General features: G+C 45.5%; 1 protein-coding gene across 1 annotated transcript in view; it reads left to right on the top strand.

Annotated features, from left to right (window-relative positions):
• The window catches only part of LOC115462551 (dynactin subunit 1-like), a 277,665-nt gene that overhangs the window by 247,026 nt on the left and 5,304 nt on the right, over positions 1 to 25,335 (top strand). Inside the window, exons 30-32 of the mRNA XM_030192544.1 lie at positions 2,023 to 2,034; positions 11,704 to 11,777; positions 12,798 to 12,887. Coding sequence (XP_030048404.1) covers positions 2,023 to 2,034; positions 11,704 to 11,777; positions 12,798 to 12,887 — 176 coding nt within the window. The remainder of the gene's footprint in view (positions 1 to 2,022; positions 2,035 to 11,703; positions 11,778 to 12,797; positions 12,888 to 25,335) is intronic.

Below are 25,335 nucleotides of genomic sequence, written 5' to 3' on the forward strand. Positions count from 1 at the left end.
GAATACAGCATATTCTTACAGAAAGTATAAGTATAGCAGAATAACAAAAGGGATAAGTAGGTAGAGATAGGCAATGGCGAAGGGAGAAAGATGGGAGATGTGGAGGGGCATAATCGAACGTGAACGCCCATCTCCATGGGCGTCTATCTCCAAGAACGGGTACGTGAAGGGGCGGGACAGACCATATTTTCAAAAAAAAAAAAAAAAAAAAATGGACGTCCATCTTTTTTTTTGATAATATGGTTTGTGCCGGGCAAATGCATCACATTTGGGCGGATCGGAGCTGGACGGTTTCGTTTTTCAGCGATAATGGAAACCGAAGGCGCCCAGCTCAAAAACGAACAAATCCAAGGCATTTGGTCGTGGGAGGGGCCAGGATTCGTAGTGCACTGGTCCCCCTCACATGCCAGGACACCAACCAGGCACCCTAGGGGTGCTTATCATGAAATACTGTCTAATTTGTATGTAAATTACTTGCTACCTACTTCTACAAACTTCTAAGTCAGTGGTTCCCAAACCTATCCTGGGATTTTGCCAGTATGTTGGGTTTACAGGATTTCTACAGTGAACATGTATGAGATAGATTTGCATGCATTGCTATTACTACATACCAATCTTTCAAATATATATCTGTTGTAAATATCCTGAAAATGAGTGGGGGACCCCCATGCTGGAGTCAGATTCGCCTAAACAAGAACAGTTGTCCAGACTTAGGAGAACTGGACAATCCCCTGGTTTCTATGTACGGTTTGTGCATGGATCAAAGATGCGCACAGAGTAGCTAACAAGCCATTAAATAGTAATAAATTAATGTCAAGAATTACGGAAATTAATTGGATTTTGTGCATGCTATTCTAAATCTTCTAGTGTGCAACTGAAAACAGGGCATGGCCAGGAGTGGGGAGGGGTAGGGGCAGTCCAAAAATTTGCATGCAGAGTTATAGAATGCCATCATTCCCGCACCCAAATACCAAGAGTTGGTTGCCGGTATTTACACCAGATTTCAGCTCGCATAAATCCCAGCGCCCAAATGTGAATGCAGGAATGGGCTCTAAGTGCTATTCAATAAAGAGTTCTAGAGTGCTATTTATAGAATAGTGCTCTGTGCCAATTTTTTATGGTGCCCAAATTTGGGAACCATTTAGTGAATCTGGTCCAATGTGAACTATACAGCCTAAGGATCACCCATGTTTTTTTTTTATTTGTATGAAGTCTTTATTAACAGGTTAAACATTCAACAAAAAGAAGAAGGAAAGTATCAAGCTACATAGGCCATACAACACTCACCATCGGTGCTTAATGCCTACCAATAACATTTGTTTTTAACCTTCTACATATAATGCCAAAACACTTCAAAATTTTTAGAAACTTTGTTTTTGATTAACAAGTCCTCCCCCTGCATCTCTCCCCCCCCCCCCCCCCCCACCCCACTACCCCTCTAAGGCCCCGCCAACACTGTCAATGCTTGTTATCCCCTTTACCTCACTGACTCTTTGCATGAATAATAAAAGGTTCCCAGATTGAGCGCTACTTTTGCTTTTGATTACGCCTCTCCGCTAAGAGCCTCTCCATTTCACAAACATGCCTCAGTTTACTAAGCCATCTCGCTATTGGAGGAGTCAAGGGCTTCTTCCAGCAGGAAGACACTACCACTCTAGCTGCACTTATGGCATGTCTCGTCAATGCCTGTTGAGCCACCGGAAGGCCCGCAATTTTTGCAGAAAAAAGAAAATGGGTTGGGCTCCATGGGACCTCACATCCCAGCCACTTCTGCTGCCTACTGTGGACCGACTTCCGGTAAGCCCATATCTTCACGCAGGCCCACCAGACATGCCCCATTGTGCCCTTGACCCCACCGCCCCTTCAGCACAGACCCAAAAATGCGGAATATATACGCTGAATGCGCTCAGGTGTCAGATACCATTGGAAAAGCACCTTCACCGCATTCTCCTTAAAGGGTACATGTGAGGACACCTGTGCCGTTGCCCGCTCCAACCTGGTCTCCTCTAAAGCTATGCCCAGCTCCCTCTGCCAGCTCCTCCTATGAAGGGTGTAACTAGGTGCCCGTAAGTTAATGATACTATATAAGCGCAATATTAATCCACTTGTCGTGGCAGGCCTTTCGCAGATTACCTCCAGAGGGGACTTTTCCTGGGTGACCACCTCCCTGACGGCTCTTGTTTTAAGAAAGTGTGACAGCTGAAGGTAAGCAAAATCATCACCCTCCAGCTTAGGGAAGTTCCCAACCACAGCAGAAAAGGACAGCAGGGAATCCCCTTCAAACATTTGACCCCACACTCTTAAACCTTACTCATACCACAGAGTAAATGCTCCCTTCTCTGTCCCTGGGTAGAATAAAGGATTGAATGCAATAGGGGACTGTCTCTTTGTATCAGGTGTTCAGCGCTGCGTGCGTCTGATAGCGCTATACAAATGCTAATAATAATAATAATCGTGACAACACACACCTCCTATTAGGAAATAGACTATCCCAGTAATACAGCGTAACATGAATGGATGGGGCACAGGTCTTCCCCGAGTGACCGGAACTGGCTTGGAAGCTACATAATTGCTCCCAAAGGTCTCTGGCCCATAGAGTATTGTTCCAAGTGCACCCATTGTCTGTCAGGATAGTCCTGGAACCATTCGATAGCTGCACATGATTGAGCTGATCTATAGAACCAGCTCAAGTTGGGAACCCCCAATCCTTCCCTCCTCCGGGCCTGATAAAGATATGACCACGACAGACATGGGCGTTTCCAGGCCCAGATAAACCACACTATGCGATCCTGCAGAGCCGAAAGGAATTTTTTAGGGATCTTGAGCGGGAGGACCTGAAACAGGTACAGCAATCGTGGCAAGACATTACTACTACTATTAAACATTCATCTTGACAACGGCTATTCTGCCGAACCATGAAAACTCCAGGTCCCCCCAACCCATCTAGATCGACCAAAATGACCCTTGCTAGCCCCGAGTAGTTCGCTGTAAAAAGATCTCCTAATTTAGATGTCAAGTTTACGCCCAGGTAGCGAATCTTCTTAGGTGCCCATCTAAAAGTGAAGGAAGATTGTAAAGGCTGTACCAGCTCCTCAGGGAGTGATATATTCAGGGCCTCGGATTTCGTCATGTTTACCTTGAATCCGGACACTGCCGAGTACTTACTGATAGCATCCAGTAGGCTAGGAAAAGTAACCAGGGGGCGAGTAACGAACAGTAGCACATCGTCTGCAAAAAAAGAGCCATTTTGTGTTCTCTCCCCGCAGTAGTGACTCCGGTGATATTCGGATCCGCCCGTACTGCGGAAGCAAAAGGCTCCATAGCCATGGCGAATAGCAGAGGGGATAAAGGGCAACCCTGACGAGTTCCTCTATGCAAAGTAAACATGTCAGAATTTCCCCCATTGACTCTCACACACGGTTTGGGTGATTCATAAAAAGATTGGATCCATCCGCGGAACTGTGGGCCTATCCCAGATGCCTCCAACACCTTATACATATATGGCCAGTGGACCCTATCGAAGGCCTTTTCAGCATCTAAACTAAGAAAACACATGGACCGCTGTTCCCTCCTAGCCAGGTGCATTAAGTCAACTACCCGCCTGGTGGTGTCCATTGCCTTTCTGTAGGATACAAAGCCTACTTGATCAGGGTGAATGATCGCCGGACGTAACGGCGCCAGGCGGTTGGACAACACTTTAGCCAAGATTTTGACACGGCATTTAAGACTGAGATAGGACGGTATGACCCACACTCCGTGTGGTCCTTATCTGGCTTAGGCAAAATGGCAATCCATGCCTCTAGCATGGTAGGAGGCAAAGACTCGCCCCTCCCAATCTGGTTGAATAGGTCCGCCAACAATGGAGCCAACTCCGGAGCAAATTTCTTATAAAATTCATTAAGGAAACCATCCAACCCCGGGGACTTGCTAGAGGGCAGGTGCTGGATAGCCTTTTGTATCTCTACCGGAGTGACCGGCTTATCCAGATCCGCCCGTTGTTGAAATGTCAAGGATGAAAGGTCACTCTCTGCCAAATACTCGGCAATAGATTCTGGGGAAGGATTATCCTCCTGGGGGTACAAAGCTTGGTAGAATTCCCCAAAACGCCTACGTATGCTCTCAGATGTTAGGAGCATACCACCCTTATTGTCTCGCACCCAGGTTACCGCACGATCTATCTTTTGCCTACATAGCCGTATGGCGAGAAGGCGACCAGCTTTGTTGGTAAACTCGTAAGTGCTACTTTTAATTCTGGATTGTAACAAGCTTAGGTGCTCTGAGTAGATGGAGTCCAGTTGGAGTCTCAGCCCCCGCAGCTCTTCAAGAACTTCTGCTGACCAACCTACCTTATGTTGCGCCTCTAAGCACCAAATGTTCTCTAGGCATCTCGCCAGTTGAGCCCTACGAGCCTTCGCCCGGTTACTAGCTAATTGTAAGAAATAACCTTTCGTGACTACCTTCATGGTGTCCCATACCGTGCTAAGGGGAGGCCCCGAGTCGATGTTAAGCTCTAAGTACTTTGTCAGTTCTCTCCTACAGCCCTCCACCACCTCTGCCTCTTGTAGCACACTCGTGTTGAGTGTCCACTTTTTGTCCTTGATCTCAGCCCGTATAGATGGCAGGGATATCCAAACCGGGGCGTGGTCAGATAATGTCACACTGCCTATTCCTGCGGTTGGGCCCCTTTCAACCAACCCAATATCGAGAAAGATGCAATCAATACGGGAATAGGAGTCATGAACTGGAGAATAACAGGTGTAATCACGCTCCCCCGCATGGCTCAACCTCCACACGTCCAGCACCTCCATGGAATATGCCAATGATCCCAAAGCTATGGACTCCCTATTCTCCCCTGGGCGACTAACACCAGACCGGTCCAATGCTGGGTTCATTACCGCATTAAAATCACCCCCCAAGGATCACCCATGTTTAAAAAAAATCTATCCTAGTCACACCACTGCCACAAGGACAGGTCTGGGAACAGTGGTCAGATGAGTAATAACTCATAACAAAAAAAACTTTTGACAAAAAACAAAACTAAGAATAGCCATACTAGGTCAGACCAATGTTCCATCTAGCTCAGTATCCTGTTTCCAACAGTGGCCAATTCAGGTCACAAGTACCTGGCAGAAACCCAGATAGTAGCAAAGTTCCATGCTACCAATCCCAGGGCAAGCAGTGGCTTCTCCGGTTCTGTCTCAATAACAGACTATGGATGTTTCCTCCAGAAATTGCCCAAACCTTTTTTCAAACCCAGATACGCTAACTGCTGTTACCACATCCTCTGGCAACGAGTTCCAAAGCTTTAACTATTCATTGAGTGAAAAATATTTCTTCCTATTTATTTTAAAAGTATTTCCATGTAACTTCATTGAGTGTCCCCTAGACTGTGTACTTTTTGAAATTTTGAAAGAGTAAAAAAAAAAAATCAGTTCACTTTTACCCATTCTACACTACTCAGGATTTTGTAGACCTCAATCCTATCTGCCCTCAGCCATCTCTTTTCAAAGTTGAAGAGCCATAAGTTCTTTAGCCTTTCCTCATATGAGAGGAGTTCAGTTTCTTTTATCATTTTGGTTGGTTTTCTTCGAAACTTTTCTAACTCTGCTAACAATCTGTTTTTGAGATACGGGAACCAGAATTGAACACAGTACTCAAGATGCAGTCACAATATGGAGAGATACAGAGGCATTATAGCTTGGTCTTATTTACCATCCATTTCCTAATAATTCCTAGGGGTGGAGGAGTAGCCTAGTGGTTAGTGCAGCAGACTTTGATCCTGGAGAACTGGGTTCGATTCCTACTGCAGCTCCTTGTGACTCTGGGCAAGTCACTTAACCCTCCATTGCCCCAGGTACAAATAAGTACCTGTATATACTATGAGGCATATTTTCAAAGCACTTTGGGAGGCTAAGTTCCATAGGTTTCTATGGAACTTTGGGAGGCTAAGTGCTTTGAAAATGAGCCTCTATGTAAACCACTTTGAATGTAGTTGCAAAAACCACAGAAAGGCGGTATATCATTTCCCCTATCCTTGATTTTTTTGGCCACTGCACACAGGGCAAAAAAGATTTCAGTGTATTGTCTATAATGACACCTAGATCTTTCTCTTGGGTACTGACTCCCAAGGTGGACCCTAGCATCAGGTAACTATTATTTGGATTATTCTTCCCAATGTGCATCACATTTGTCCACATTAAATTTCATCTGCCGTTTGGATGCCCAATCTTCCAATTTCTTAAGGTGTTCCTGCAATTGGTCACAGTCTGCACGTGTTTTAACAACTTTTTAAAAAATTTATAAGATTTCACATTATTAACAAAGCAATAGTCACTTGTACAGCAAAGTAAATATAAGCATTTCTACATAAGGAAAATTATTCAAAAATATATAAACCAAGTAAATTACTCAAGTCCACTAATACTGGAATCCAAGACTGAAATTTCAGAGGCTTACAATGAAACTTTAAAAAGGTAAACAAGGAAAATAGTCCTGACTATCAGAGACCTAAATACCTAAACTAGACAGCTTACGTCCCCTAACAGCTAAAGGCAAAGCTGCAATTTGTTTAGTCACAAGGAAAGCAGTAAGCTGTGTAGGATAACCCCCCTCACACACACACACACATTTAGAAGCTTGATATCGGTCTACATATTTACAAGGATGCTTAAGAAAAAAAAGTGGCACCCAACTGGGTCACACCAGGTTTCAACAACATAAATTGCTGCCTGCGCATCACACGAGACATCAGGAAATATTCTCATTTTTTGTCCATGAAATAGTTCCTCTGTGTTTAAATAAAAGATTTAACAACCAGGTCATATCCAGAGATAAAGCCACCGTGGCAATCAGAGTGGAGCTAGTCAAAGATTCACTATCTGAAGGCTCAAGTATAGCAGAGACATCCAAAGGGGCCTCCATAACTTGTGGGTTTTCATTTTTCTCAGATTATTTTGATATAGGCAGTTAAACCAAAGTAAACAGTGGAATCTTATCAACTGGAACTTTTAAAACTTCCTTTATATCTTAACATCTCTCTTGGCGTCACCAAAGTTGAACAAGGAAAATTTCAACAGACCTAAATTATCACTCCTAGCATAATTTTCCAGAGCTTCTTTTCTCCTAGGTAAATTGGTTATGTCCACAATAAAAGCAGCCTGTGCTGCTTTTAAGTCTGTTCTGTTTATCAGCCATGTCTTTATCCGCTTGTCGCTCTCTCTCTCTGTTGTAAAGAATTATTTTGATTTAAACATGATTTCCCAAGGTCCACCAGTCTTCCAAATCAAATCTAGCGTGACTTCAGAGGGAGTCAAAGTAAAAAAATGAAAGTCCGATTGAACCTCAGGCTTCAAAGAATCAAATTCAAAAGACACTTGCTCACTCTCCACGCCTCGAATCAGCCCTCTAGGGCACTGCCTTTCCCCTGCTGGATGACCCGAACTGCTCACAGTGTGCTTTATGCTCACTGGCGATGGAATAATCCACTCTCACTGTTTGACGCCAGAACTGCCTTCCACGCAGGGCGCCCATTGAAGCCATGCCAAAGGAGCAGCAAATGACAGTTGTGGGGGCAGTATTCTAGTTTCCTAGCTGAGGTTGACCTCCAGCCCAAGAGGATTTGTCATACCTCCGCTCATTGAAGAATCCTTAAGCGGCTCTCAACGTTCTTCAGTGTCAGCATCTACAAGAACTTTTCAATAGGAGCGAGCAGCAGCTCTGCCCTGGTGCTTAGGCATTACAAACACTAAGAACAACTAAAGGAGAGGTTCGGGAACGTCAGGTCAGTCAGCCATCTTGGATTCTTCTAACCGTGTTTTAACAACTTTGATTAGTTTTGTGTCATCTGCAAACTTAATCACCTCACTCGCCATTCCATTTTCCAGATCATTTATAAATATATTAAATAGCACTGGTCCCAGTAAACATCTCTATGGCACTCCACTATTCACTATCCACTGAGAAAAATGGCTATTTAACTCTACCCAATGTTTTCTGTCCAATCGCCAATTGCTAATCCACAACAGAACACTGCCTCCTATCCCACACTTTTCTCAAGAGTCTCTCATGAGGAACTTTGTCAAAACGTTTTTGAAAATCTAGATACACTACATCAACTGGCTCAACTTTATTGACATTTTTATTCACACCTTCAAAGAAATTAAGCAAATTGGTGAGGCACAACTTCCCTTGGCTGAATCTATGCTGACACTGTCCCACTAAACCATGTTTGTTTGTGTGTTCCATAATTTTATTCTTCACTATTTTGCCCAGCACTGAAGTCAGGCTTACCTAGTCTAATTTCTTGGATCACCAGGAACCCTTTTTAAAAAAAATTGGCGTTACATTGGCCACCCTCCAACCTTCAGGTACTACAACCAATTTTAATGGCAAGTTACAGATCACTAACAGCAGATCAGGAAGTTCATGTTTGAGTTCTTTCAGTACCCTAGGGTGCATGCCGTCCGGTCCGGGTGATTTCCTACTTTTTAATTTGTTAATTTGGCATACTTGCCAAAGTTCTTCCTTAAGTACTATTCTGTAAATATGTGCATACGTTACAGCTGGGTGTATACTTGGGCAGGATTCAACACTTACCTCCTGTTTACTGGGCTGTGTCGGCATTAGCGCAGTTTAGTAAACGGGGGGTTAGTATATAAGCCACACTGAGCCCGTAAAAAGGTGGGAAAATGTGGGATACAAATGCAATAAATAAATAAATAAACTTGTAAAATACTATAGAAGTATTTCTAACATTTAGGCATGAACACTTACATCAGCTGTATAAATTCTACATGCACATCTAACATCATATGTTAGTATTCTGTAGAGAAAAGTGGGCACCTACTTCTCTTTATAGAATAGGTACCACATAGGTGCTGAGTGCCTAAATGTAGGTGACCTGTTATAGAACTGTCCTAAAGTGTATGTGTGTGGTTTCGTATGTGCAAGTAATTGTGTAGAATTAAACTATGTGGAGAACCTTATGAGGATTGCACAATATTAAGGTATTATTAAGATAATAATAAAAATGTAATATTCTTAATTTAGTCATCTTGTTATTGCCAGTTTTAAACGATAGCTTTTGTACCACACATACAAAATTGGTCAGTGGAAGTGTGCGCAAAATTTTCAGCCGATGTGCAAAAAAGCTGTTGGTCCTTAGAGGGAATTGCACAATGCTGAAGAACTAGTCTAATGCTTTGTTCCCCCCCCCCCCCCACCACCACCACCCAAAAAAAAAACCCAACAACCTAAAAGCAACCCTCAGAGTTGCTAGAAACTAACTACAAATAGTGCTTAAAAATAACTTTAAAAAAATTAAACTTATTGCATGAACAGTTCTTGAGTTCAATAGGCAAAAAACAGCTGAAGCCAAATTCCCCATGCTTGAGAATGGCAGTTAAAAAAAACCACAAAGGCAGCCCTCAGTTCTTTAGTTCAAATGCCAAAAAACAACTGAAGCTACTGCATATTCTGCTCCTGTATTTTGTGGAAGTCTTTCCTGATGAAGCAGTCTGGTGAAACAGACTACTCCATAGAGCCAGAAATGAGCTTCCATGTGAAAAGATAAGTGTCTAACAGCGGATGCTGGGACACTTTATAAAATTTGAAAAATAAATGATAGTTGGTTACAATATTAAAAATATTGTGTTTTGATTAAAGAGGATTTTTTTGACACTGGTGATGTGCCCGACATTAGGCTCACTTGGCTTGTTTATATTTTCAAACTCCAAACTGCTCATCAATATGTAAACTTGTGTAATATATCCATATTGATCAAATCTTTTGAGGAAGAAAAGACCTCAGAAGCCCGGTGCTCAGTGCTGCAGCACAGAAATTTCTTAGCACTCCATAGGCGGTCTTGCTTAATCATAGGTCAGAAAAACCTCCCCCCCTTTTTTTTTTTTGTTTACTTAACTATTTCAAACTTGTATGGTCCACACCATCACCATATAATTATCTGGCAATTTAAGGCACTCAACATGTTTTATAACACAGCTTCATGTAGCATTCCTAATGGCTTTCTCAAGTGAACCGCGCTGGTTTTTTACTGTGCCAAATATCATCAATCACTAAAAATAAAAAAATTTAAAAAAGTGTTAAGATATTATATTTCTGCCGGAGTTTACAAAAGATTTTTCTATAATTAGAATTTGACCTAAAATGAGTTTACATATTGATGAGCACAGTTTGGAGTTTGGAATTGTCTTTGTGTCTGTGCAACAGTTGTTGTATGAAGTGATCTTTGGTTATATTTTCAGTCATGAGCAGTCACTGAACTCATTCCCCCCTCTTTTACAAAGCCATGTGGCAATGCCAACACAGCCCATTCACTTTGAATGGGTTGTGTTGGCATTACTGCACTGGCAGCTGCTAGCGCGGCTTTGTAAAAAAAATAAGGGGGGTGGAGGGTTCTCTCCTCATATTTTTGAGTGTGTTTGAAGACCTGTTGTTTTACTCACTATTTGGGCTTCTCTAAAATAATCATCACATTCAGACAAGATGGGTAAGGCATAGGCATTGGGATAAATAAAAATGGGAAACTAGTGTGTGTGTGTGAGAGGATGGGGGTAAATTATATGTACAGCTGAAAAAGGTATGTGAAACTGGTCTAAGTTACAAAGTGTGCAGCAATCTAGTCCTAATACATTGTGAGTGGATAGTCAGTCATCACAGCTATTAAACACTTAGGGGAAGAGCCAGGCTGTCGCTTCCTGAAGTAAAGGTAGTCTTCTCATTTGTTCATCCTAGGTTATCTTTCTGAATGCCTTATCTCTCAGCCTTACTCTAACTTCCTCTCTCTATCTTGCCATCCCCCCTGGTCTCCTCCACCTCCCATTCATTGCTATGGTTGATTCTTTTATTGCCCACCCCCCATCTCCTATTATCTTCCTTTAGGCCAGGCCCCCTCTCCCCAGTTCTGTCCCTCATCATACATCCTGCCAGTACCCAGTCATTCTGGACTCTCTATCCTAGGATCCTCTCACTCTTTTTGCCACCAGATACCCGGTTGTCTCTGTCCACTCCCTAGTTCTCTCGCCAGCTGTTCCCATCCCCATATCCCTCTTCTCGCTTTTTCTGCCCCTCCTTTCTTCCTAGATTTGATGTGCATCATCCCCATTACCCAGTATTTTCAGTCTTCCCTCTGTTCAAAAGTTGGTCCCGCCAGATTCAGTCCTAACCCCTCTGTCTGTGGTCCCTTCTCTTCATCCCCATCCTGGGTCCTTTTCCATTTTATGGCTCCATCTTGAGGGCCCTCTCCTTCTTCCTGTCCTCCATCATTCCACCCCAGTCTTCCTCTCCCTGTTTTCCCAGCCCAAGTAGGCCCCCCTCCCAATACTGCCACTCTCATTCATTTATCCCCTTCTCTGCTGGATCGCCATCTCTTCTCTGCCTCCCCACAGTGACCACTGGAACAACCAGTGCTTAATATCACAAAGGTGGGAGGGAATGAAACGAAGAACCACTACAAGTGTATCCCCACTCCAATAAGGGTCAGCCTGACTTTGAAAAAAAACACTAGACAGGTGCACTGGTGCCCAATCAGGGACAAGACTCAAAAATCAGAGATGGCTGGTTATGCTAATTGATCACATTTCTCTTCAGATGGGATATTTCCCTTAGGTACTGGCAACTGTGCATATTTGGCTGTGATAGCACCATTCTACCCTCACTACGTTTTTGTTTTTGTCCTTGACAAAGGAAGCCCAGCAGCTCAACTTCTAGAACAGACAGTCAGGTTGCAGTCCCTGAGTGAAACCATCGACAAGCTGAAGGTAAATTGCATACTTTTGCAAATATTTTTACATTAAAAGGATTGCGTTACATGTGAAAGAGGCTTTTATAAAATTGTGCAGCTGATATAAGTGTATAGCCTGTATGCACATAACCCTACCCAGACTAGAGGGAGGTGTTCTTGAGGAATGGTTCAGGACGGATTTGCATTTACACACGCATTTAAATGTAAATATGTACATTTCTACAGTTTTAAAAACAGAAGTACATATTGTTACGTATCTACACAATTATAAAATTACCCCCCCCCCCCCCCCCCCCAAATGGCAAAAGCTTTATTTTTTGCTTGCAAAATGTTAAACTAAGGTCATACCTATTTTGGGCAACCGTTAGCACTTTTGACCTTACATTCCCTTATTTTAAAAACAGTGCATGACGACTCCCAAATTATCACCAAATTCCACTACTAGTCCAGATTTTACAATGTGTAGCTGACCTGTTCCACCCCAGAACTGGTGGCACTTTCCAACCTCATGCAGCTTGAGCTTATTTACAAAATTATTACTGACATCCCCACTTTTGGGCATCAGTTATGTTGCATGATGTAGAGAGGTATCACCCAACTAGTACTACCATTATTAAACATTTCTATAGTGCTACAACACTTACATGGCATTATACAGGAACACAAGAGAGTCCCTTCTCCAAAGAACTTACAATTAAGGCTAGATGCACAAGACAAGCATTTGGGTGGAATATGGAAAACTTTTACTGTAAAGCTTCATCATCTTAATTCTGAATGTCCATAACAGTTGCTCAAGGCTAGCCTTGAGGGAAAGGATTACTGCTTCAGACTTTAGGGGAGAAATATTTTTTTAAACATTTCAGCCACATACAATATTGTATCATAGCTACTACCACATTGATGCAATAAGCCCCAGTGTTTCTTAGGGAGCAGCAGAATGTTTCCTGAGAAGAAGGTTCAAGTCTTACAGATAATCTCTGCATGAGCAAATCCTGGAGTGGCAGAAGGCCTTTATGCTTTTCTGTCCTCTGTACAGGTTGAAGTGATGAAGGAGACAATCTCGCAGTGCCCTGGTGCCAGTGTGCCCTCAGCTTTTGCCACATTCCCGTCATCGTTCTTCATAAAGGTAAGACTGGGATGGAAGGATCAGGTTGCTATGACGAAATGCTCAAAGTACCTGCAGGGATCTGGCTAAAACTGTAGTGGGGGACCCCTTTTGGCACATTAGCAGTAGTCTTTGATGGTCCTCATGCATCTAGCGTGCAGGAGCTACTTACACATACTTCGGAATATTAATATTTCTGTTAATGCTTCAGTTCAGCAGAGGAGTAGCTTACTGGTTAACAGGGGGATGGATCAGAGCAAATACCAGCGCTAGAGGCTGTTAGCGCCATACTAGCACCGGCGTTTGCTACCGCCCCATGATCAGAGCCCTCGAGGGCGTGAAACAACGTGCTCGAGGGCTCTGAACGCAACTAGCATGCAAATGCATGCTAAACAGGGCTAAACATATTCATCCCCAATGATCAGCGACCAGCGCGCAAAAGATTGGGCCGCTGCCACGCCAGCTCCGAGCTAGCGTTAGGGTGTGCAGATCATTGGGGAGGAATGGTGAGCCCTGTCCAGAATGCATTTGCATGCTGGCAGACCCCCATTCCCCCTCCCCCCCAACAAGGCAAACCTGCCAGCGCCAGGGGGCTGGAGGTCCGGCAGACTTCAGGTCCCTCCGACGATCCCCCCCTCCAGGTCCAGCCCCCCCCTAACTCCCCTCAACATGTGCAACCAGTCCCTGGTGGCCCAGTGGGCGACCAACCCCCCCCCCCCCCCAGCAACAGGGGGGACTGGAGGTCCGCTGGACCGCCGGTCCCCCCCCTCCCCCGGTTCAGGGAGGGCTGAAGATCCGGTGGGTCTCCAGCCCACCCAACCCCCCAGCAAAGGGTCCCTGGTGGTCCAGTGATCAATTTGCCCCCCCCCCCCCCCGCCTTGTGGGTTGGAGTGTGTAGCCCCGCCCAGCGCATCCCAGGATACACTGGGCAGGGCTGGGTGCCGCCATTTTGTGGCATCGAAGGAAGAGGAGGGAGGCAGGCTACCTCCCTCCTCCAACCCACAAGGTAGGGGTGTGGGTAGGCAGGGAAGAGACATGCCTAAGGGGTGTGTCTTGCCCCTTAGTGTACCTCATTATGGGCAACTTTGTGGGTTATCTTGTTGGATATTGAATGGAGAAGTTCTACTGTATCAATACATCACAAAGGCCAACCAAAAACAAATCAGCAGCCGAAATTTGTTGATTGGTTTAAGCCAAAACTGAAACCAAAAACAGCACCTTCTCCCCCATAGAGCTGGGGGTCTGGCTTGGACAACTTTAACTCAGTTTACAGAAAATGAAGATCCCAGATTAAAATCCATTTGCCCTGTGGCTTATAAAGTCTTGCCTTGTCCTAGAATAGGTTAGAAAAGTGATTAAACTGTAGGAATTGTCCAGGCAGCGAACCTGCTCTTGGTAAAGGGGGTAACAGCTTTAGAGCATAAACTTAAGTACATGAGTATTGCCACACTGGGACAGAGCAAAGGTCCATCAAGCCCAGCATCCTGTTTCCTTGGCCAATCCAGGTCACAAGTACCTAGCAAGATCCCAAAACAGTACAATACATTTTATGCTGCTTATTCTAGAAATAAGCAGTGGATTTTGCCCAAGTCCCTTTTAATAATGGTCTATGGACTTTTCCTTTAGGAAGCCATCCAAACCTTTTTTAAACCGCGCTAAGATAACTGCTTTTACTACATTCTCTGGCAACGAATTCCAGAATTTAATTACACAAGTGAAGAAATATTTTCTCTGATTTGTTTTAAATTTACTACTTTGTAGTATAGTTTTCACAGTAATAATCCAGTTTTCCTGATGATAAGATTTCTTCCGTGGGAAAAATTTTTAACAAATATTTTGAGAACGGAATACTCTTCATTCCAAAGGTTTCAAGAGTGTACTTTGTCAGGGCTCTGCACGACAGTTGGAAGCAGAAATTGATTATTCTACCTTGAAATTGATACAATTTGAGACTTCTATTAAAAAGAGTTCAGCAACAAAGCCATTTTGGTTGCTTCTGATAGAGAATGTGATGAAGTTACTTGTTCTGGATCTAGAGATTATTTCATAGACACAAAATTTACATTTTTCCTGATGCTTCTTATTAAGGCACAGAAAACCAATAAAGCTTTTTTGCAATTACAGTTTAAGACTTTAGCGCTGGGTATGAATTTCTTTTCTTAAAATTTCAAAGGGAAATAGTTTGTAAAAATTCAGGAGCACGATTGTGTATTCTTAGATCCTAAGCAGTTCGGAAGAGTTTGTGCAGTAGCATGAGCAGGCTGGAGCGAGGTTGGATTACAAGTAGCAGCTAGTTTTTGGAGGTTTTGGGCTCCTTTTACAAAGCAGCGCTACCAATTAGCGATGTGTCGAATCCTAAGCCGCCCATTCAATTCCCCTGGGCTTCTTCGCATTCAGCGCATGCAAAGCAGTAGTGCCACTTTGTAAAAGGTGCCCTTTACATATCATGTTGTTATGGCTGATTTTACCTTTCTTTATTTCTGTTTTATGATATGGACTCTCTTCCATCTTTATTAATAGTATTCTTTGGTTCTATATGCATTATGGTGCCTCAGTTTTTCTTATACTACTTTTGCCTTTTTTTTGTATGAAGTATGATTATTGGATGAACATTGAGCTTGCTATAAACATCTAACATATAAAGTTTGAAAAAAAAAAGCTGTATTTTGAATCTTATAGAAGCCAGTGATGGCTTGTGCATAGGTATAGATAACACCAGACGAAATTTCAGCAAAAGGGAGTAATAATACTAGCAATAAGCTGAAATGTACTTACACGCTCAATTCTCTTCAAATTACATAGTGTTGAGTGAATGAATACACTTTTTCTTTTTTTTCTTTTTTTCTTTAAAGTGGAGAAACGACCTCAGTAGTCACCGCGTGGAGATTACACTCAATGCCAGCGTGTATGTTGACTCCGTTATTATCACTGGTCTAGAAAACTGAGTTTTCAATTTTTTTTCTTAACACAAGGCTTATATTTAAGCACAGAAAACAGGCACCAATATGCGCTTTCACTTTCAAATTTACTCACACTTGCACACATTTCTTTCTCCGTACTGGTGCTTACAGGCTTGCACAGACTTTTTTCAGCTTCCAAAAGAAATCAAAACCAGCAGACTAAGATGAAAAATCAATAGAAATGCTCTCTTCAAACCCCTCCCCCTCCCCCAAACACCAGCACTGAACTGGAGGTAGGTTTTCAGCATTAACAAGCAGATGATCAAAAGCCCAGCGCTGTTCCAAACAGCACTCTAAAATAGCGCAGGAACAGCGCGGGGCTTTACCACACCGATGATCAGAGATGATTGCATGCAAATTTAAGCATGCAATCATCTCTGATCATGGGGTAGAAGTGTGGGAGAATTATGCCTGAGCAAGCGCTCAGCACAATCCTCCCGCACTTGTTTGACAGGTCTGGGCTGTCAAAAGCCCAAACCTGTCAAACACAGGGGCTGGAGGTCCATGGGACAACCAGGCCCCAACTACCCCTGCCTCGAGCAACGGGGGCTGAAGGTCCGGTGGACCTCCGGTCCCCCCGCTGATCCCCCCCCCCCCCCCCCAGGTTCAGGGAGGGCTGGAGATCCTGTGGGTCTCCTGCCCCCCTGCGAAGGGCCCCTGGTGTTCCAGTCCCCCCTACCCCCCCACCTTGTGGGTTGGAGGGGGGGTAGCCTACCCCCTCCTTTTCCTGCAACACCACAAAATGGCGGCGCCCAGCCCTGCCCAGTGTATCTTGGGATGCGCTGGGCAGGGCTATGCCTGTCGGTGGGGACTAGCGATCCAGCGGACCTCCATCCCCCCCTGTCGCTGGGGGGGAGGGGGTTGTTGGTCGCCCACTAGGCCACCAGAGACTTTGTTGAGGAGAGTTAGGGGAGCTGGAGACCCACCGGATCTCCAGCCCTCCCTGAACCTGGGGGGGGGATCATTGGGGGGACCAGAGGTCCGCTGAACCTCCAGCCCTGTCACTGGCAGGTTTGCTGTTGGGAGAGAATGGGGGCCTGCCAGCATGCAAATGCATGCTAGACAGGGCTCACCATTCCTCCCCAATGATCTGCAAACCCTAACGCCAGCTCGGAGCTGGCGTAGGATTTGCCCCGGCCAGCAACCCAATCTTTGGCGCACTGGTCGCTGATCATTGGGCATATGTTTAGCCCTGTTTAGCATGCATTTGCATGCTAGTTGCGTTCACAGCCCTCGAGTTTGTTGTTTCACGCTCTCGAGGGCTCTGATCATGGGGCGGTAGCAAACGCCAGTGCTAGTATGATGCTAACAGCCTCTAGCTCCAGCGTTTACTTCTGATCATGCCCCTGTAAGAGCAGGATTTGTTTATGCGCTCTTCTCTGAGTATTGGGAGGGTATAGCAAATAACATCTGTGTGTTTGTCTACATTTAAATACAATTTGCAGCCATCTCTAGCATACATGTTTCCTGGGCTATGACCCTCTGAGTATTCCGGCGTTAACTGGCCTTAACACTGGTGATAGTTTTTGAGAATTTGCCCCTGGGGGGAGGACTGTGTGGAGCTGTGGAGGACTGCACTGATGCACAAATTCTTTGGAAGTCTGCTGATGAACAAGGGTTAAATACTTTTAGGCAACTCCTAAAGGATCATTGTTAATTATGTCAGTGTGGCCCAGATGGAGAGGAACATCAATAAATCTATTTAATGCAGATAGGTCAGAAGAGGTGGGTGGTATTTGAGAACCACATTCAGTGTGACAGAAGAATTCATCACACTTTGAATAGTTAACATGTTCTCCTCAGAAAAGGTTAAAAAAAAAAATCCAGGTGAGAGAGGGGGGGGGGGGGGGGGGGGGGCTGGATTTTCCTCAGTAGTGTTGGAAAGGTTATCTGTAATAGGGGTTCTCAGCAGACAGCAGGGAAATGCAGCCACACTTTATGGTGACATCCTCTGACATTGCCAGGTGCCTGGAGCCTTCCTCCAGCTGATAGGCTTCTTAATTAGTGTGACTGCATGGGAATTCCTGCCTCAGTGGAGAGTGCCTCTAAGCTCTCAGTTATCCTAAAGCAATCAGGACTACTGGTGTTTTGGGATGTATAGAGATGTGTTATATGTGTGCAATTAAGAAAAAATGTAAAGCTTCTAGATGCTTCTTTTAGGGTGGGAGGGAAAAGTGTGGCTGCATTTCCTTGCTGTCTACAGAGAACCCCTGTAATAGGTAAGCAACTCCGCTTTCTCTGTAGACAAGTAGGGCACAGCTTTACGATGTTTACAGGCACACTTTACGATAAATGCAATGCTAAGGGCACTGTGAACGATGTGGAGAAAAATGCCCATAGGCAAAGGGTATGGAGGACTAAGGTTGTTAAAAGTAAAGAGATTATGCAGACCAGCCTGACCAAATGCTGTGTCCTGACTGACAGTAGTGTCTGGAAAAAGTATGTGGAGAGGCCCATGTGTCTGCTCTACAGATATCTTAAATTGAGGCAAATCAAGAAAAGGCAATAGAAGTGGATTTACTCTGAGCTAATGAGCCCCTATGTGAACAGGAGACTGAAGATCTGATTGCTGGTAACAAAATGAAATGCAGTCTGCAACCCAATTTGAAAGAGTCCTCCGAGGGCGGCATACCCAGATTATTGGGGTTGAAAGTTACTTAGAGTTGAGAGGATTTCCAGAGGTCCTTTGTAGCATTCTGGTAGTAGAGATCTTCTGTAGTCCAGAGAATGAAGGGATAAGTGTGCGGAGGAGGAGGGAAGATACTTTCGGAGAAATCTGGGATGAGTATGGAGGACTACTCTGTTGTGGTAGAAAGGAGTAAAAGTGCGTGTGTGTGTGGGGGGGGGGGGGGGGGGGGGGGGGAATAGTGGACTGGGCTGACATTGAGAGGAGCCATTGAAAACATATGTCTGAACGAACATAGTACAATGAGGATTACTTGTGCTCTGTCTGAGCGAATTCCTTAGAACTCTTGTGATGAAGGGAAAAGGTGGAAAAGCATACATGAGACCTGGAGACCACAGAACTGCAAAGGCATCATGTGCTAGTTTGTGTTCAGATGGGCAGAATGGAACAGAAGTGAGATCTACTTCTGGACGATCCTATTGGTGAAAATGTTGTTCAGCCAGTTGGTTGTCTCGTGACCACTCGTGGGGAGTGATCCGATGGTTCAGAGAGTCTGCTAGTTGATTATCTGGACCTGGCAGATAGCCTACTTTTATGGTGGCAGACAATTGGGATGCGAGAAACCAGTTTTTTCTTCCTCTCGACAAGAGTTACTGATCCTGTTCCCCCATGTTTGTTCAGATAGAACATGGTTGTCAGTTCTCACTAGAATTGTGTGATGGGCCAATTGGGATGCGAGAAACCAGTTTTTTCTTCCTCTCGACAAGAGTTACTGATCCTGTTCCCCCATGTTTGTTCAGATAGAACATGGTTGTCAGTTCTCACTAGAATTGTGTGATGGGTGAGCCATTGTTTGAATGCCTGGAGGGCATTGAAAACTGCTCTTAATTCCAAAAAGATTGACGTGTTTATTGTGTTCTTGATGGGTCCATAGGCCTTGTGTGGTGAAGGACAGGAGATGAGTTCCCCATCCTAGGTTTGAAGCATCTGTTAGGACAGTAGTGGGCCGAGGTGGTTGGAAAGGGACTGCCAACAATTATATTTGCTATATATTAAAAAAAGAAGGCAGGCAGGCCAAACAACGGCCAACATAGTTAAAAAGTGAGGTGAAGGAAGCTATTAGAGCTAAAAGAAAATCCTTTAGAAAATGGAAGAAGGATCCAACTGAAAATAATAAGACACAGCATAAGGAATAACAAGTCACATGCAAAACGCTGATAAAAATAAGGTAAAAACACATAGTTAAAAACCTTTTTAGGTATATTAGAAGCAAGAAGCCAATAAAAGAAACAGTTGGACCGCTATATGAACGAGGGGTAAAAGGGGCAGACAAAGCCACAGCGGAAAGATGAAATGAATTCTTTGTTTCAGTCTTCAAGGACATTTTTGGAGAGATAACCAGTGCCTGAAATGGTATTCAAAGTTGACAAGTCACAGAAACTGAATGAAATCTCTGTATACCTGGAAGATGTAATGGGGCAATTTGACAAACTGAAGAGCAGCAAATCGCCTGGGCCGGATGGTATTCATCTCAGAGTACCAATAGTATTGAAAAATGAACTTGCAGAACTATTGTTAGTAAAATGTAATTTATCTTTAAAATCAAGCATACCACCAGAAGACTGGAGGGTGGCCAATGTAACGCCGATTTTTTAAAAAGGTTCCAGAGGTGATCCGGGAAATAATGACCGGTGAGCCTGACGTCTGTGCTGGTCAAAATTGTAGAGACTATTATAAAGAGCAAAATTACAGACCATGTTGATAAACATGGATTAACGAGACAAAGCCAACATGGATTTAGTGAAGGGAAATCTTGCCTCACCAATCTACATTTCTTTGAGGGGGTGAATAAACGTGAGACGGTTGATATTGTGTATCTGGTTTTTCAAAAGGCATTTGACAAAGTACCTCATGAAAAACTCCATAGGAAACTGTAGAGTCATGAGATAGGAGGTAGTGTTCTATTGTGGATTAAAAACTGGTTAAAAGATGGAAAACAGAGTACGGTTAAATGGTCAGTATTCTCAATGGAGGAGGGTAGGATAGTGGGGTTCCCCAGGGGTCTGTGCAGAGACCACTGCTTTTTAACATATTTATAAATATAGAGATGGGTGTAACTAGTGAGGTAATTAAATTTGCCGAAGACACAAAGTTATTCAAAGTTGTTAAATCGCAAGAAGATTGTGAAAAGTTACAAGAGGACCTTACGAGACTGGAAGACTGGATATCCAAATGGCCGATGGCGTTTAATATGAGCAAGTGCAAAGTGATACATGAGGGAAAGAGGAACCCGAACTATAGCTACATGATGCAAGGTTCCACATTAAGAGTCACCAATCACGAAAGGGATCTAGATGTCATTGTTGATAATACATTGAAACCTTCTGCTCAGTGTGCAGCGGTGGCTAAGAAAGCAAATAGAATGTTAGGTATTATTAGGAAAGGAATGGAAAACAAAATCTTGAACTGGATTAGGAACTGGTTGACAGACACCAGAGGATAGTGGTTAATGAAATTCATTCGGAGGAAGGAAAGGTGAGTAGTGGAGTGCCTCAAGGATCAGTGCTGGGGCCAATTCTGTTCAATATATTTATGAGCAGCATTGCCGAAGGGTTTGCCTTTTTTGCGGATGAAAATTAAGATTTCTAACCTCCTGAGGAAGTGGAAAACAGTGGAAAAGGATCTGCAAAAGTTAGAAAAATGGTCTGTTTGGCAATTAAAATTCAATGCAAAGAAGTGCAGAGTGATGCACTTAGGGAGTAGAAATCCAATGGAGACATATTTTAGGCGGTGAGAGGCTGATATACACAGACATGGAGAGGGCCCTTGGGGTGATAGTATCTGAGGATCTGAAGGTGACAAGGCGGTAGCAGTAGCCAGAAGGATGCTAGGTTGTATATAGAGAGAGGTATAACCAGCAGAGAGGTGGTGTTGATGCCCCTGTGCAAGTCATTGAAGCAGTCCAGAGGAAGGAGACAAAAATAATATAGGGATTGCGCCAAAAGACATACGAGAAGGAACTGGAAGACCTGAATATGTATACCCTAGAAGAGAGGAGGGACAGGGAAAGCGAATGCTACATACCTGTAGAAGGTATTCTCCGAGGACAGCAGGCTGATTGTTCTCACTGATGGGTGACGTCCACGGCAGCCCCTCCAATCGGAATCTTCACTAGCAAAGTCCTTTGCTAGCCCTCGCGCGCCCGCGCGCACCGCGCATGCGCGGCCGTCTTCCCGCCCGAAACCGGCTCGAGCCGGCCAGTCCAGTATGTAGCAAGACAATACTCTTAAGGGAAGACACAACTCCAAAGGGGAGGCGGGCGGGTTTGTGAGAACAATCAGCCTGCTGTCCTCGGAGAATACCTTCTACAGGTATGTAGCATTCGCTTTCTCCGAGGACAAGCAGGCTGCTTGTTCTCACTGATGGGGTATCCCTAGCCCCCAGGCTCACTCAAAACAACAACCATGGTCAATTGGGCCTCGCAACGGCGAGGACATAACAGAGATTGACCTAAAAAAATTTTACCAACTAACTGAGAGTGTAGCCTGGAACAGAACAAACAGGGCCCTCGGGGGGTGGAGTTGGATCCTAAAGCCCAAACAGGTTCTGAAGAACTGACTGCCCGAACCGACTGTCGCGTCGGGTATCCTGCTGCAGGCAGTAATGGGATGTGAATGTGTGGACAGAAGCCCACGTCGCAGCTTTGCAAATTTCTTCAATGGAGGCTGACTTCAAGTGGGCTACCGACGCAGCCATGGCTCTAACATTATGAGCCGTGACATGACCCTCAAGAGCCAGCCCCGCCTGGGCGTAAGTGAAGGAAATGCAATCTGCTAGCCAATTGGATATGGTGCGTTTCCCTACAGCCACTCCCCCTCCTATTGGGATCAAAAGAAACAAACAATTGGGCGGACTGTCTGTGGGGCTGTGTCCGCTCCAAGTAGAAGGCCAATGCTCTCTTGCAGTCCAATGTGTGCAGCTGACGTTCAGCAGGGCAGGAATGAGGACGGGGAAAGAATGTTGGCAAGACAATTGACTGGTTCAGATGGAACTCCGACACGACCTTTGGCAAGAACTTAGGGTGAGTGCGGAGGACTACTCTGTTATGATGAAATTTGGTGTAAGGGGCCTGGGCTACCAGGGCCTGAAGCTCACTGACTCTACGAGCTGAAGTAACTGCCACCAAGAAAATGACCTTCCAGGTCAAGTACTTCGGATGGCAGGAATTCAGTGGCTCAAACGGAGGTTTCATCAGCTGGGTGAGAACGACATTGAGATCCCATGACACTGTAGGAGGCTTGACAGGGGGCTTTGACAAAAGCAAACCTCTCATGAAGCGAACAACTAAAGGCTGTCCTGAGATCGGCTTACCTTCCACATGGTAATGGTATGCACTGATTGCACTAAGATGAACTCTTACAGAGTTGGTCTTGAGACCAGACTCAGACAAGTGCAGAAGGTATTCAAGCAGGGTCTGTGTAGGACAAGAGCGAGGATCTAGGGCCTTGCTGTCACACCAGACGGCAAACCTCCGCCAATGAAAGAAGTAACTTCTCTTAGTGGAGTCTTTCCTGGAAGCAAGCAAGATGCGGGAGACACCCTCTGGCAGACCCAAAGAGGCAAAATCTACGCCCTCAACATCCAGGCCGTGAGAGCCAGAGACTGGAGGTTGGGATGCAGAAGAGCCCCTTCGTCCTGCGTGATGAGGGTCGGAAAACACTCCAATCTCCACGGTTCTTCGGAGGATAACTCCAGAAGAAGAGGGAACCAGATCTGACGCGGCCAAAAAGGAGCAATCAGGATCATGGTGCCTCGGTCTTGCTTGAGTTTCAACAAAGTCTTCCCCACCAGAGGAATGGGAGGATAAGCATACAGCAGACCCTCCCCCCAGTCCAGGAGGAAGGCATCCGATGCCAGTCTGCCGTGGGCCTGAAGCCTGGAACAGAACTGAGGGACTTTGTGGTTCACTCGAGATGCGAAGAGATCCACCAAGGGGGTGCCCCACGCTTGGAAGATCTGGCGCACCACTTTGGAATTGAGCGACCACTCGTGAGGTTGCATAATCCTGCTCAGTCTGTCGGCCAGACTGTTGTTTACGCCTGCCAGATATGTGGCTTGGAGCACCATGCCGTTCCGGCGAGCCCAGGTCCACATGCTGACGGCTTCCTGACACAGGGGGCGAGATCCGGTGCCCCCCTGCTTGTTTACATAATACATGGCAACCTGGTTGTCTGTCTGAATTTGGATAATTTGGTGGGACAGCCGATCTCTGAAAGCCTTCAGAGCGTTCCAGATCGCTCGTAACTCCAGAAGATTGATCTGTAGATCGCGTTCTTGGAGGGACCAGCTTCCTTGGGTGTGAAGCCCATCGACATGAGCTCCCCATCCCAGGAGAGACGCATCCGTGGTCAGCACTTTTTGTGGCTGAGGAATTTGGAAGGGACGTCCCAGAGTCAAATTGGTCCAAATCGTCCACCAATACAGGGATTCGAGAAAACTCGTGGACAGGTGGATCACGTCCTCTAGTCCCCCAGCGGCCTGATACCACTGGGAGGCTAGGGTCCATTGAGCAGATCTCATGTGAAGGCGGGCCATGGGAGTCACATGAACTGTGGAGGCCATGTGGCCCAGCAATCTCAACATCTGCCGAGCTGTGATCTGCTGGGACGCCCGCACCCGGGAGACGAGGGACAACAAGTTGTTGGCTCTCGTCTCTGGGAGATAGGCGCGAGCCGTCCGAGAATCCAGCAGGGCTCCTATGAATTCGAGGTTCTGCACTGGAAGAAGATGGGACTTTGGGTAATTTATCACAAACCCCAGTAGCTCCAGAAGGCGAATAGTCATCTGCATGGACTGCAGGGCTCCTGCCTCGGATGTGTTCTTCACCAGCCAATCGTCGAGATATGGGAACACGTGCACTCCCAGCCTGCGAAGTGCCGCTGCTACCACAGCTAGGCACTTTGTGAACACCCTGGGCGCAGAGGCGAGCCCAAAGGGTAGCACACAGTACTGGAAGTGGCGGGTGCCCAACTGAAATCGCAGATACTGTCTGTGAGCTGGCAGTATCGGGATGTGTGTATAGGCATCCTTCAAGTCCAGAGAGCATAGCCAATCGTTTTGCTGAATCATGGGGAGAAGGGTGCCCAGGGAAAGCATCCTGAACTTTTCTTTTACGAGATATTTGTTCAGGGCCCTTAGGTCTAGGATGGGACGCATCCCCCCTGTTTTCTTTTCCACAAGGAAGTACCTGGAATAGAATCCCAGCCCTTCTTGCCCGGATGGCACGGGCTCGACCGCATTGGCGCTGAGAAGGGCGGAGAGTTCCTCTGCAAGTACCCTCTTGTGCTGGAAGCTGTAAGACTGAGCTCCCGGTGGACAATTTGGAGGGTTTGATGCCAAATTGAGGGTGTATCCTTGCCGGACTATTTGCAGAACCCACTGATCGGAGGTTATGAGAGGCCACCTTTGGTGAAAAGCTTTCAACCTCCCTCCGACTGGCAGGTCGCCCGGCACGGACACTTGGATGTCGGCTATGCTCTGCTGGAGCCAGTCAAAAGCTCGCCCCTTGCTTTTGCTGGGGAGCCGCGGGGCCTTGCTGAGTCGCACGCTGCTGACGAGAGCGAGCGCGCTGGGGCTTAGCCTGGGCCGCAGGCTGTCGGGAAGGAGGATTGTACCTACGCCTGCCAGAAGAGTAGGGAACAGTCTTCCTTCCCCCGAAAAATCGTCTACCTGTAGAGGTAGAAGCTGAAGGCTGCCGGCGGGCGAATTTGTCGAATGCGGTGTCCCGCTGGTGGAGAGACTCTACCACCTGTTCGACTTTTTCGCCAAAAATGTTGTCCGCACGGCAAGGCGAGTCCGCAATCCGCTACTGGATTCTATTCTC

Source organism: Microcaecilia unicolor, chromosome 2 (assembly GCF_901765095.1).
Source record: "Microcaecilia unicolor chromosome 2, aMicUni1.1, whole genome shotgun sequence".
NCBI classification, from domain to species: Eukaryota; Metazoa; Chordata; class Amphibia; order Gymnophiona; family Siphonopidae; genus Microcaecilia; species Microcaecilia unicolor.